The sequence below is a fragment of the Simochromis diagramma genome, unplaced genomic scaffold (genome assembly GCF_900408965.1).
Source record: "Simochromis diagramma unplaced genomic scaffold, fSimDia1.1 OVJJ01000517.1, whole genome shotgun sequence".
Lineage (NCBI taxonomy): Eukaryota > Metazoa > Chordata > Actinopteri > Cichliformes > Cichlidae > Simochromis > Simochromis diagramma.
In genome coordinates, this window is record NW_024387173.1 from 471,524 (window position 1) to 485,559 (window position 14,036).

General features: G+C 38.0%; 1 protein-coding gene across 2 annotated transcripts in view; it reads right to left on the minus strand.

Annotated features, from left to right (window-relative positions):
* LOC120744679 (carbonic anhydrase-related protein 10-like) overlaps positions 1-14,036 on the minus strand; it is a 135,906-nt gene that overhangs the window by 54,499 nt on the left and 67,371 nt on the right. For both annotated transcript variants that reach the window (XM_040049189.1, XM_040049190.1), the window contains one exon: positions 12,382-12,524. In XM_040049189.1, the coding sequence (XP_039905123.1) occupies positions 12,382-12,524 (143 nt within the window). The remainder of the gene's footprint in view (positions 1-12,381; positions 12,525-14,036) is intronic.

Sequence of the window (14,036 nt, forward strand, 5' to 3'; positions counted from 1 at the left end):
GGTAGTATTTTGGCGCCCCAGCTGCTGGAATATTACTGTGTTTTTAGGATTTGTTTGTTTTTCCTATTTATAGATAATTTCAGTGTTTAATCACATTAACATGTTCCTAATTTAATGTTTAAAATCACTTGAAAAGGCAGGATCCCATGTAAAATTACCGCAACAAACTGTATTGTCATTACTGGAAATAACCACATTTTTATGAGGAAGTTATTTTCTGTTATTTTACGGTAGTATTTTGGCGCCCCAGCTGCCGGAATATTACCGTTTTTTTAATATGTTTTTTTTAACAGTGTAGCTTAGTCCTATCCTTAACACTACCCCTGGTGGTTGTTAAGAAGTTAACACAGCAGGGCTCTGCAGTGAATCTGAATGCCCTACATGGGGATGCTTGAGGTGGATCAGATATATCAGAAGACTGGAAAGAGGTCCACTTCTGTCAGTCAAGAACAGGAAGCTGGGGCCGTCCCTCCTGGGTGGAGGGCCGAGGCCCTATTCTCATATAATTAATTAAGTCTGTGCTTTGGATGGCAAGACCTGAAGACGGGCAACTGCTGCCTTTTGGTATTATACATGTAATCCTCGACATGCCAAATGTACACATTCCTCAGCTGACTTTTCTCCAGTAATTAATTGGTGAGTCTATAATATCTTTTTGCACCTATATGAATGTGTGGAAACAGTGAGAATTATACAGTAAAGACTTATGTAAATGTGGTTTGTGTATTTCCAAGCAACAAAGAAATCTGCTGCTCACAGCAGGAGCCAAAACAACCAATCTGTTGTGCACCAGCTTCTGAGGAAACTCTGCTTACAAGGAGCTAGAGGCTGAAAGAGAGGCTGGCCCAGATAACTGGATAACATACTACACACGCAGACACACACAGACAGACACACATACGCACTGACAGACACACACACACAGTGTCAAAGTTGTCCAATTTTCTCTTTGACTCTTTAACCTGCACATACACCCAGAAGCAATCTACTGTCACACAAACACTCACGCTCACATTCCCCCTCAATCTTTGATATAATTTTCTCACACATAAATTGTACGCATGCCTGCCTCCCTCTCTCTCTCTCTCTCTCTCCAGCATATTTCCAAACACACACACGCATGCACACGCGCCAGCGCAGATGGTCATGTTATGTGCTCTCGCTCAGCAGATGCACAAGAGCATTAATCATGAAACAAGACTCAAACAGAGGATTTAACTCTTACTACAGTTTTTAAAGACCTCTAAGACCCCTTTAGTTTTCTTTGACCGTCAGAGAAATCCTGCCCATCTCATATGGTTAGACTGGAACATCACACAGTGTAAGTAACTGGACAGCATTGTGTGTAATGAGTCATTGTTGTCAGATGTCAGGATTTGGTGAGGGAAAAGGCAGACACAAAGCCAAATAACGCTTTTGAATGCTTCTGTCACAGCTTGGCAACCTGTCCAGGGAGTCCACTGCCTTTCACCATCACCAAATCCAAGTGACAGCAATGAAGGTCTTAAGTAATAATTATGTGGCTGACACAGCTCACAAACACAAACTACTTTGTCTAAGCATGCATCGTGCTATCTACAGAAGACAAAACTTTGTATTTATGATCCTCTTTGTACAAGTCGTCATATTAAACTATTCTTTAACAATGCAGCCTAACACCAGCCTTACTAAAGTTTTAAAAACTGTAAACCAACACAAAAATGTCAAACCCTGATTTTAAAAAAAAACATCCTCATCACAAAAAAATGGTACTATCAACGATTTTCTTAATCAGATTACTCTGTACAAACGACCTCCCACAGAAACTAGTGTGTGTGTGTGTGTGTGTGTGTGTGTGTGTGTGCTTCTCCTGTGCAGCTCGGGAAACCTAACCCTCAATCATACACAGTTTCCCATAAATGGCACTCAGTCATCAAAACTCTGAGAACTGTAATAAAGAACTGTAGCATTGTGCTTATCCTGGGGTGACATGCAGCAGCAATAATAACAAATCACATTAAGCAGCTCTGTGGTCCTACGTAGCTCTGGCAAGGTGAACGGTATTTCTCACCAGGTACCACTGCTGTTAAATTTATGCAATAAGATCCAGACATTTTTGGGACAATGACCCATTAAGGCTTTTTATAAAAACAGCTACAATTTTGAAATAGTTAATGGCTTGTTTTTATTAAATCCCCTGCAAAAGCCAAAAGCCACATTTCTACTGTTTAATTTAAAAAGAAATCCAGTGAGTTGGTGCACAAAGGCAAAATTACTAAAAAAAAAAAAAAACGTGTACCTGTCCAACATTGATGGTTTTGGGTTAATTTTATTATTAATTGATTGATTATTTTTTAATTGATGTGATTAGCTCACTGGCGGACAGTAGCTTTATTGGCCAACACATGGAGAAGGGTAAAGTGTCCGAACCTCGAAACAAATTCAGAAAAAAAAGAGGGTTGTTTTCTACCTTGTTGGTCTGCAAAAACTGTGTTTACAAAAACATTTATATGGTTCCATACACCACTCAGAGGATGAATCCTATTAACCTTTCCTTTGTTGTTTTCTAGCACCTCCAGCAGTTTGAAAAAAAAAAAGCAAATAAACAAATAGACGAACAAAAAAAACAACAAAAATATGAAAGAAGCAGAGGACACAACGTTACTCAGGCATGACTGCCTCTGACAGGGAGAGGCGTTTTTATTAGCAGCGGGTCTGTTTACACTCCCAAAATGTTAATATGAATTATAAAAGACAGGCAGTGAGTATTTTGTTATAATTGTAATTTTTCCTACCACACACACATATGCATTCACAGTGGTGTGATCTCGACTGCAGCTGCACAGCCTGTCCTCCAGCTCCTGCACATGCATGCAAACAGGAGGTTCAATATTGGGATTTTCTTCTGCCTGAAAACCATGTTGTGAGACAGCCTGTCTTTCAAAGTGTTCTTCTAGCTTATTAAGTATTCTTAAGGTAATGTCTCCTGTCCTCTGTGTTTTCAGTTAGCCTCGATATAACAGACAGGAGACGTCCATTAACACTTAAAACAGGTGACGATATGTGGGATCTGTTTTAAAAATGCAAACAAATCTTGCTGAAACAGAACTAAGCTAGTACGGGTTTAATAATTAATTCATGAGGAGTTGACACATAAGCATGCACAGCATTTTGTCTCCCTAAACAGAAGAAAGGTAGCAGGAAAAATAGAAGAGCAATATAGTGATATCAAGCAGAATTGTCATCTCGTTTAATTCTAATTTTCTCATTTAGAACCAGGAAAACACAGGAGAGGACACAAGAGTCTATCTGTCTGTGTAGACAGCAGTAATAACATAAAATGAGAAATGTTGTGAGTAATTATCTGATAGCAACACAGAATGCCCAAGAGCTTCACACGGTTCTGTTCAAGTATAGACTGAAATGTCACCTGATGCCAGAATTTAGTTTTTCCAACATACCTACAAGTGAAGATGCAGAAAAGGTTAAATGAAAAAATAATAATGTATTAAATTTGTTTTTTTTATTATAAAACATAAAACAAACTGCTCTTCATTATTTACAGCTATATTATTTACAAAATAATGAATCCTGTTTATCTATGAATTATATTCCCTCACAGCATGACAACAACAACAAAAAGCCCTGAGCAGCAATTCAAAGAGATTCTTTCTGCCACACAATACTGTCTTGGGATGCACTGTCACAGGTCCACATGCTTTAACTTTTCAAGATTCCACTGTCACATCTCCCCGTGTTAAAGTGAAGTGTATTTTTAAACCAGAGATTTTATCACATCCCCCCTAAACTGGCATATCACCTCTATCAACTCATACAGGTGATATGCCAGTTTAGACATATCACCTCTAAATGCATATTCATATTTTCCAAAAGTAATGAGTCACAGATTCAGTTACTCACGCAACACTTTTAAATACTTACCATGTTAAAACCATATGTATTTTTTGAAAGTGTTTGCATGAATGATTGTCAGGTGGTCATGTCATCTGCCCATTTCCCTGTTTTTCCTCTGGTCTGATACTCTTTGTTTAGTGTTTAACCTGTTTTTTCTTACCTGAGCTACAGCATTCACTACCTTGGTTACTGTAGCCCAAGCAGTTTTTTTTTCTTTCTTTTAAGCCACTGTCACTCACAAGAAAACGCTTTGGATAAGTGTGCTGTTTCTTTTTTCTTTTTTTCTTCTGCAGTCATGGAGCTTTTTGCTGTAACTACCATGCTTCTCTCCTACAACAAATACAACTGTTGTTTTCTCAGTGGTCCACATAAAGGTGTTTGCTCATATGGAGACATCCACACTGTAGGAGAGCAAGCTTGTGCCTGTCACCTTAAAATCATTCTGATTCACTTTTATGGTTAAAAACAGAATAAAACTGAAATTTAAAAAAAAGAAATTTGTATGCGGCCTTATTTTATGAGCAAAGTAAATCTAGTGTACGAACATATAACCAGTCTTGTGGAGTAACTGAATACATGCACTGGCGCTACGTATTTAAAATACAAAATATGAGTAACTGTATTCCGTTACAGTTACCATTTAATCTAATTTTGGTAATTTTGCTGGCAACCCAAACAAAACACACATTAAGAGGCTCTAATGTAAGTGTCCTGTTAATGTTGGTGTCGTCAGTCACAACGGACCCACCAGTGCAACAGAGACAGCAGTGCACGGGCAGGAATGCATTTCTTACTTGGAAATTCCAACACCGTTTTACATTTAAAGAAGAAAGGGATGGGCGAAATCTGACCGTGAAATGCAAACTCTGTTTGCCAGCAGCCGAGCTGCTCTCAGCGTCAAAAGACTCCAACCTAAGGAAACATCTGGAAGTAAGTTCTTTTTTAAAAGCTAATGTTAGCCTACCACAACTACCTTGTTGTAGTTGTGCTACCTACCTGGGTTATGTGTCACTTCAGCATCTTCGATGTGCTATTGCTGTGTGATTTATTACTAACAGAAACAGACAGAAAGAAAACATATGACTGATACAGAAATAGTTTTCAATACGAGATCACTGCAAAAAGTGCAGCCTTACCTAATGGCCACCCTACTGTTACTCATTTTATATAAAGATTTATAAATCTAGTTGGTGTTGCTTTCAGAGCTGCACATGAATTTTTGCAGCTAGCAGGTTGTTAATGCTTTCCATCAAGTCTAACAATCTGCAGTCTATGAACTAACCTCAGCTAACACCAGCTAACAATGTTAGCTCGGTGGCGAGTAGCCTTGAGTAATAGTAATAAATCACACAGCAATAGTACATTCATGCAGTTGCAAAAAGCATGACAATATATCAAGTAATCCAAAGTATTCGGAATACCTTACAAACTACATTTTGGACCATGTATTCTGTAACCTGTATTGGAATACATTTTAAAAGTAACCTTCTCAACACTGCATATAACACATAACATATAACCTCAGTATAGGCCATCAACAGCTTTGAAAATGTCTGAAGTCATCTGACAAATCCAGCATGAGCTTCCTGTGATACAGATCACTACTGTCACAGGACTGAAATCTAAGAAGACATTATTTGCAACAAATGAATGAAAAAGAACACTGCCGACTGCTAAAACCATCCCACACCAGAAATGTAGGAAAGCCAGAGCACATGGTTTCACAGTTCATCAAGCAGCTCTGAGAAAATCCTGCATGACTTTCCCATAATACAGCTGGCCTGGCTGCCACAAAAGAACAGAGAATTCTGATCTACTGTTAAATAAGGAAGCAGAGAGCCTGCAATGAAACATCTGTGTGCTAAAGCCATCCCACAGGACAGGTCCTGTTAAGCCTAGTGTGGTAAGCAACATGGATTGTGGATTTGATGCATGGGTGGATTAAGGCCCCCTGGAACCTAACTGTACACACACCACTTTGTCTGAAACCATTTCGAACAACAACACCGGAGGGATCTAAAAGGTGCTAAGAGTTTTTGCAGCCTGCAGTCACAAGCTGTTAATGTCTTGATCCCCGATTCAAGCAGAAAGCTGAACATATTACATCGTTATAACACCCTGTTTTAGTGAGGGATCGCCAGCGCTGGAATAAGAAGCTGTTGCTCATACCAAATGCTGTTCACAACCTAAGGGATGCTGCTGTTTTTCAGAGAGTGGTGGAAAGTACATTCAAGGCACTTGCATTATGCTGAAAATGTCAGTTTTAGACTACTTCATACCTGCACATTTCAGATGGAAATATTGTCCTTAAATCTAATTTATTAGTTTGAAAATCGGCATAACTTGTGAGCCTGCCTTAGTCATTACCTGTGCTTGACATAAGTTAGAGCCGCATTTGGGGGTGGCAGGTAAGTCACTAGCAAAAGCTCCTTATACTTCCTACAAACACCAATTGATAGGCCATTAATTGAATGCTAGTGACCCAGTTATATAAAATGCTGAACCTGCACAACTTAATGAGGACTCCTTTTTTATTCAAGTTCAGTTAGAATAAAAAGTGATTGCAGATTGTACAGGAAAAAAGCAACACTGACATTTAGATTAGTTCCATGAGACTCACTCTGTCTATATACTTCTGTCTACAACGAGGTAAAAAATGTCCCAGGAAAATGGAACAACAAACAAACAATGAACGTCCTGCTTTGCTCCTTGTAGTTGGTGGTAACGCTTAAGAAGACAGAAAGCAATAAATCTGAATGAAAAGCTTACCACTGCCACTTTAAGTAAGCACTTTAAGAAGTAGTTACCTGACAGACAGGTAAGACAGAGTAGTATCGCTCATCCACCCCCATGGCACTTCTGCTCATTATTATTTTCCCTTTCCCGTAGTTTATGATGTGTCCTTGTATCTCAGGGTTCCACTTCTTGTTTATTTCTGGGCAAGATAGGGCAATAAAAATGATTTTTCCTTTTTGATCAATAATTGTAGAGGATATTTGCACGATTAGCTGTGTGCTTTGTCATAGTTTCAATCACTTGTCTGTGTTAAAAAGAAGAGAAAAAAGAAAACACACAATAAAAAGCTCTATTTTTGTCACAAATTAGATCACGAAGGGACTGATATGCGCATTTGCATGCATATTAACAAAAACTCCAACAAATTTATTTCAGATGAGCCCTGGCACAGTGATTCAGTAATCCTGATATTTCATTAGCCCAGACGACCTACATTCCCTGGTGCTTTGGATTAGCAGAGCCTGAGCTACTACTGTCAGTCATCTGATCTCATATCATATTTGTCTGAACCACAGCGTGTCACAGTGACTGTGATTAGTGGTTGACACTGCTCCCTCTGGGAATAACATGGGGGCTCAACCCAGTGACACTTCTTAGCCCTCATCACAATGAGCAAGTCTCATGGGGAATTATAAGGATAGACCTTTTAAATAGAGCATTATGGGGTTAATGTTTCTTTAAGATTTCTCTGTGTCCTATAGTGAAATGTTAATCACTATAAATTGAAATAAACAGAAATGAAACAAAAGGACCCAAGAGACGTAACGCATGCTTAGTTCAGATTTAAACAGTGTACGATCCTGTTCAGAATTTACACATAATAACTTTAAACACAGAGCAAATTCCAAAGGGAACAATTTGCACTAAGCTGACAGGGGCTTGAAAGCTTGATTTTAAAACTTGCAGGATTAAGTATCACTGCTGTCAATACACAAACCTCAGATAAGAGACTAGTGATAATGTAAGAGCTAAGTGGATGAGTGGCCTGGCTTTGCTATTTACCAGATGAAGTGGGCACTTTCTGTTACACTTGTTGTATTAAGAGTGTAATCATCCCTCTATCTGTCTCCACTCGCCTACAGTCTTTGAAAGACTTAGGAGGGTGACACATACAGTAAGAAACATAAAATACACTGTAATGCAGGTATAAGTGTAAATTTAAACATCCCAAAAAAGTGTTTTGCACAGAAAAATCAGAGACTACAATTGTCATTGTGCAAATATGAAAATGTATTTAATAGGTAATAGATTACACAGAGCATAACCACTGTAATGCTCACTGATCCTAAAAAATATGATCAGGGTGTCATTATTGATCCCTGCAGGGAAACCTCTTCCCTGAATTTAACCCGTCCCAAGTATCAGCAGCAGCTATCGGACTGCTAACTCCAGTATAAGTGCACAGAAAGATGCAAGTGCACACAGAGGTTTTCTGCCATGACCCAAGCATAATGAATCTGAAGTGATCAATGTTTATCAAATAAATTAGTCTAACATGCTTTTAAGCCAAATATCCAAGAGTAGACAAGCATAAGCATCTCACCTTCATATATATGCAGTTTACATCTATAAGTGTCAAGATGTGTCATCACTCCATTTAATTATATTTAACATTAGTGTGCAACATTGCCATAACTAGTACATTAATTCATTTTTTGTACACAGACTGAATATAGATTCGATTTCATCAATGAAACATGGTAATTCCAATTTGTAAATTACAGTAAGGCTTCATTTAAAACAAAATACATAAAGCAAGATATGCTTTAGGGTGGAAGATTAGCAGGAGCAGGTATTACAGACAAACAGCTTTGTAGTCAGATTCACCGCCTGCTAATCACGTTTTGCTTTAAAGCTTGAAAATGACAACAGACAAAAATCCATTAGCACCTTCAAAACTGGAGGTACACGCGTCAGTAACTGACGTCTCCACGGCGACATCCATCTATGCTTCTGTACGTCACACTTGTCCTGATCTTTAAACCACAGAATTTTAAATTAGTGTATGTTTAAGCCATATGTAATAAAATCTCCTGAGGTTCCTGAAGTATTTGGTACGCACAAGAATGTCAGCCCAATCTGGAATGCCTGCGTTCAAGTACAAAAATCTTGGCAGAATTTGGATTCCACATATCCATTCCTTTTTTAACCTTTAGCCATGCTGGGGCACAATAACCAAAAATCATCCTTCAGAAAATAATACTTGTCAGAGGCTGCCGCTTGGGGCTAATGCTGTATCCTTATTCTTGATTTAAACCCTGGTTTCTGTGGTGGAAAAGAGTCTTCTTCTGGAAAGTGTCTGGGAACAACACAAATATGCTGACTTTGATATTTTCTGGAGGTTTCAAAGAACACCTACAAAAGCTTCTTTAAAAGGGAACATGATGGGTGTTCTAATAAAGAAACAAGCTAAATGGATATATATTTTTGAAAATATTATATCAGCAGTGTTTAAGTACCAAGTCCAAGTAGTGCCACGGAGAAAGAAAAAAAAACATGTAATCAATGGGCAGGATTCAGCATCTTGTAATTAAGCATCCCATTTAGCCTCGATCGTGCAGTTTCTACATACAGAAAAAGAAACAAAGCTTTTTATTTGAAGTAAATATTTTAATCAGTTTAAACCATAAACAAGTTAAACCCATTGGTAACCTCAGTAGTTTATAGACATATTTCGTTTGTCCAATCATATGGACATACATAGAATACCATCATCATTATTATTATTATTATTATTATTATTCAGCATTTCTCAAGTTTGAAAGTTCCAGAGGAAAATGATCATTATTCCTAAAGTAAACAAATGTGCGTCATGTGCTCCGAGAAAAAGCTTGAAGGCAGTCAGTATTCAGACATTAAACTGTGGATATGAATCACCCACAGTCATCATCACATCAAACCTTAGAAAACATTAAATCCATTTTGAGCTAGCAAAGCATCTGGATTTTGGAAGGGAACAATGAAATGTAACAGCAAAGCACCATATTGTTCAAGATCAAAGCAGCCTTTGGCAGTGAAATTTTCATAAAGACATTATGTTGTGAAATAATGACTTATGATTCAGAACAGACTATGTCCTGAATCAAAGGAAGATATGTTAAAAATGTACATTACGTTTGAAGTCGGACTCATTTTCAGGATGGATTATTGAAAATAAAGGAAATATGCAAGTCCCACAAGAACAATTATTTAATGAATGCTGGTAGTGAACTGCTTTCAAGGGAAAAGTGAAAACCAACGATGTAGATGTCAAATATAATTACATTACAGGTTAAAGCAAGAGAAATTTGTAAAATTCATAGTTCATCACCTATGATTTGTGCAATGTACTTTCTTTGCTTATTTAAGGATTTGCCCATAAGTTACACCTGTTATGTTGGCTAATGTATCTTATTACCCTGTATTCATATATATGCAGCTAAAAAGTTGTGTTTTTGTTTTGTTTTTAAGAATAAGGAACAATGTTAATGTCAAATAGTTCTGAGAACAGGCCTATAAATATTACAATTCTTACATGTTTTAAATCTGGCTAATCTCACATTCAAGATCACTTTCTCGTGAACCTCGTGTAGCTCCAGTTATTAGATTTTCAGAAGTTCCTTTATATCACAATTCAAAAGGTTTTCTCTGAATATTTATCCCTCAGATCCCTCAGGATACTACAGTAGACCTGCATGTTGACAGTTTCCCCGAGGGATGAATTCACAGTGTGCAATCCAATGAATATTGAAATAAAGGCATTGTTCCCCCAGTGTTGTTTCTGGGAGAACCTGCCAGAACCTTCTTTGCCCAAAGGCAAAGAAACTGAAAACTGCTCAGTCATAGCTGGAGACCAAGCTCTCAACACCAACCTTGACAGAAAATTCAGGTCAGTTTAAAAGTCAAGTTAATGCTTTCTGTCTATCCCAACATATCTGAGTAGATGACCTTGAACATGAGCTTTCAAAAGTTCATGGAACTCTTACAGCTGAAAACCGTCCACTTTTATCCAGTAATAACAGATTACCATAGGCTGGATCATGCTGAGCTGCCTCTTTCAGCTAACATGAACATTTTGGGAGCACAAAAGCTTCCTTATTTCTAATGTAATGACAAATTTGGCTGAAAAAGACTAAAACTAAATACCTTCAGTATTCAGTATTTGATATTTTAGTTTATTTTGTCATTATACACTATCATTTAAGATTGTTTTTTTTCCCCCAGTTTTTAACTATAATGGTTTTCTGAGTTACTATAACAACCTGTCTATGGGCAAATTGGACTAATTGTTAAATTGTTAAATTGTTGTCCTGCTTCTCAATACCTTTTGATGACCTTACATTACTCTCTTTATTGCCCCCGAATAGCTACTTGTATGTCATTCACAGTGGCAACTGTAACAATGTTCTGCTATAAACATCTCATTTGTCAAGTCTTGGCCTCTTTTTACGAATCACAAGGAGGGAAGTTTAAGAAAAATTCACTATCTGGCCTTATGGGGGTTTGTTGTCCCAGCCTAAATTTCCTGCACTGCAACTCAAATACAGTCCGTATCCCTTTCAACCCCAGTGGTCCCTGTAGCAGGAGTGAGCCTTTTCTGTTATTAAACTGCAACCAGCTGCTGTTATTTGAGGGTTTCAGAGTGTGGCACACTGAAGTGAAAAAGTAGTCTGGTATTACTCTGACTGAAATGAATGCAGCATTTATTGTGCTTTCATTTCTGATGTATTACATTTGGTGGAGTTACAGGTGAGAATTTTTCAGAACAGATTTAGAAGCATCACCACGGCTGGCTTGTATTTTCACTCTAATTTACAGGTTTAACTGGGAACAATTTTGCCCCGTAGTTGTGCAGTTTGTACTTACAGTTCTGTAACTGTTCATGATGACTGAATGGGAAATTTCAGATCAAATTTCTATAAAAAATAGCCTAGGGCTTATGTATTAACACATAAGCCCTTTCTCGGTTTCTGTCAGCTGCTTTCACAAAATATGTCCTTGTTCTGCCTTCAGACAGAACCTTAAATTTCTAAAATGCAGAAAGGTTCACACCCATCCACATCAATCCGACGTGCAGGCAGATTGACCACCCCCCCACCCCACCTCCAAGGCCAGCTGTGACCCCAGGACAAGGCCAGTCCAGCCCCTGAACCACCAGCTAACCCCCACCTGAGGCAGGGTGTTGGAAGTCTTGCCCACTCTAAATTTGTGACAAAGCTAAATTTGCACTCTTGTAGCCAGACCCCTTTTCCTCACACTGACATTATTATGGCCAATAACTAAAATACATTTCCAAACTGTCATAATGAATCCAGGATGAAAAGTACAACATCCCACAAGCTGTGTTTAACTGTGATTTTAGGTGCTTTAAAGAGGATTTTTCCTCCAAAGATTAACTGTGATTGCTGTGTAAAGGGCTAAAATTGTAATGCCTCCTGAGCCTTGGTGCAGCAAAATGCAGCTGGGAATTTTAAAGCCTTTGGATATAGATGAATCATTGTCTCTGACCAAAGTTTCTCTGCTTCTTGATTTAGAGGTAGTGTCCTGGTCTGTGTTCTTTCACCCTGATGAATTAAAGCCCAGCGACTGTCACAGAAGGACAGTCCTGCTTGTGTCTCGACATTTGATGAGTTTTGTCTCAAAACATGAGCTAAAGCTCCTCGATCGCTACGTGAAAACCATTAGGAAGCATTTTCATTTGGTGACCCTTACCTTATGTCCTCCTGTATTGAGCCTGAGAGGGGTCAGGTATGGGTCAAAAATCATGTGACTGGTTTCGATGTCGATGGGAGACTGCCTTTTCCCAATGGCACACAGGTTCCAGGCTGAGTTCACCAGACCCCAGAAGGATGGAACTAGTGTTGGAACGAGAGGGAAAAAAGAAAGCAATTATTCTGTGAGCGCCTGTGCATGCCTGTGCACATGCAGGCACAAGATCAAACCATAAAAACAGAAAGAAAGGGAGCAGATGAGCTTCATTATGATGGGACAGAAGTGCTGGTGGAGTTTAGGGAGATTTAAATTTACATATGGCTTCATTAAAATCCAACTAAAAAAAGAACTTTCATTAAAGTCTCCAGGTTATTATCTGCAAGTACAAGTAAGGCGGAGAAATGGACTTCTTAAAAGTGACTCAAAAGTTCTCTCCATCGTTTTTATTGCACATAATTTACAATACCAGAACTTGGCAGACCCACAGGCTAAGCTGAGCCTTGCAACAGAAATATACCTCCCCGGAATAAAGTAGTACATCTTACTTTTACACTTAAAATATTTTCATAATGGTTGTTGAATTTTCTGTTGATAACATAATAACAGCATTAATTAACATTGTAAATATAAGGATCCTGTAATTGAGTCTGTGTTTATTGTGTGAATGCTGAGTATTAAGCTCATTCTCATTCCCAGGGTGTCAGTTATTTGGGTAGATTTGGCGTGTGTTCCGAGTGAGATAACTGGAAGGGGTGTTTCAATGTTTTCCTAAAAGTAACCAAGTCATTTTCAGCACCTAAACGTAACTCTTTTTTTAGTGTATTAACCTGGCAATATAGTTTTCTTTGCCTAAAGCTGCCCTAATACTTTAGTGCCAAACCTAGCCAAGACGTTTTTGTTGCCTGTACCTAATAAGTGAATCAAAGCCACAATACAAAGTTAATAATAAAGCTAAAATAAAAACAATTAGCGAGGGAAAAAATCACTAACTCTGTTAACTGAACTGTAAAGGAATAAAACACTTTTGACATTCACTAGGGCACAAAGGCTTGTGTTTCATTGGTCCTCTAATGAACTGGAACTGAATGCTGAAAGGCATCACTGATGTCCCCTCATACCTAATATACAGTGCAGACCACATGGAACCATTTTTTCTCCCTCTGTGCTCGAGCACATACACTTGGAAATAAAAGAGCAGATACTCGACTGAAGTGGCGAGACTGAGCTTCATTTGATTTGGTTTCCATTAATGAACAGTGCTGTGATAAAAGTCTTTGCCCCTTCCTGATTTCTTCTTCTCTTCTTGTCATACTTGAATGTTTCAGGTCATCGAACAATAATAGTAACATTAGACAAAGATAAGCCAAGTTTTTTTTTTAAAAAAGAAAAAGAAGATTTAACATAAAGATTTCACACTTTAAAAAAAGGTATCAAATAAAACTGGTCCAATGGGAATATTTCAAACATTTAATTGACTCAATGATATACTCTGATTAGAAGTCTGCTGTGTCTGATCTCATTTAGCACTGTAATGATATACTTGCATATTCTACCTTGTAGTTGCATTAAACTGTACTGTGGATTTTAAAAATCAAAGTCTTTTTAGAAGTGAAGTAGTTTTATGCCTTTTATTATGACACAATATTTCATCACAA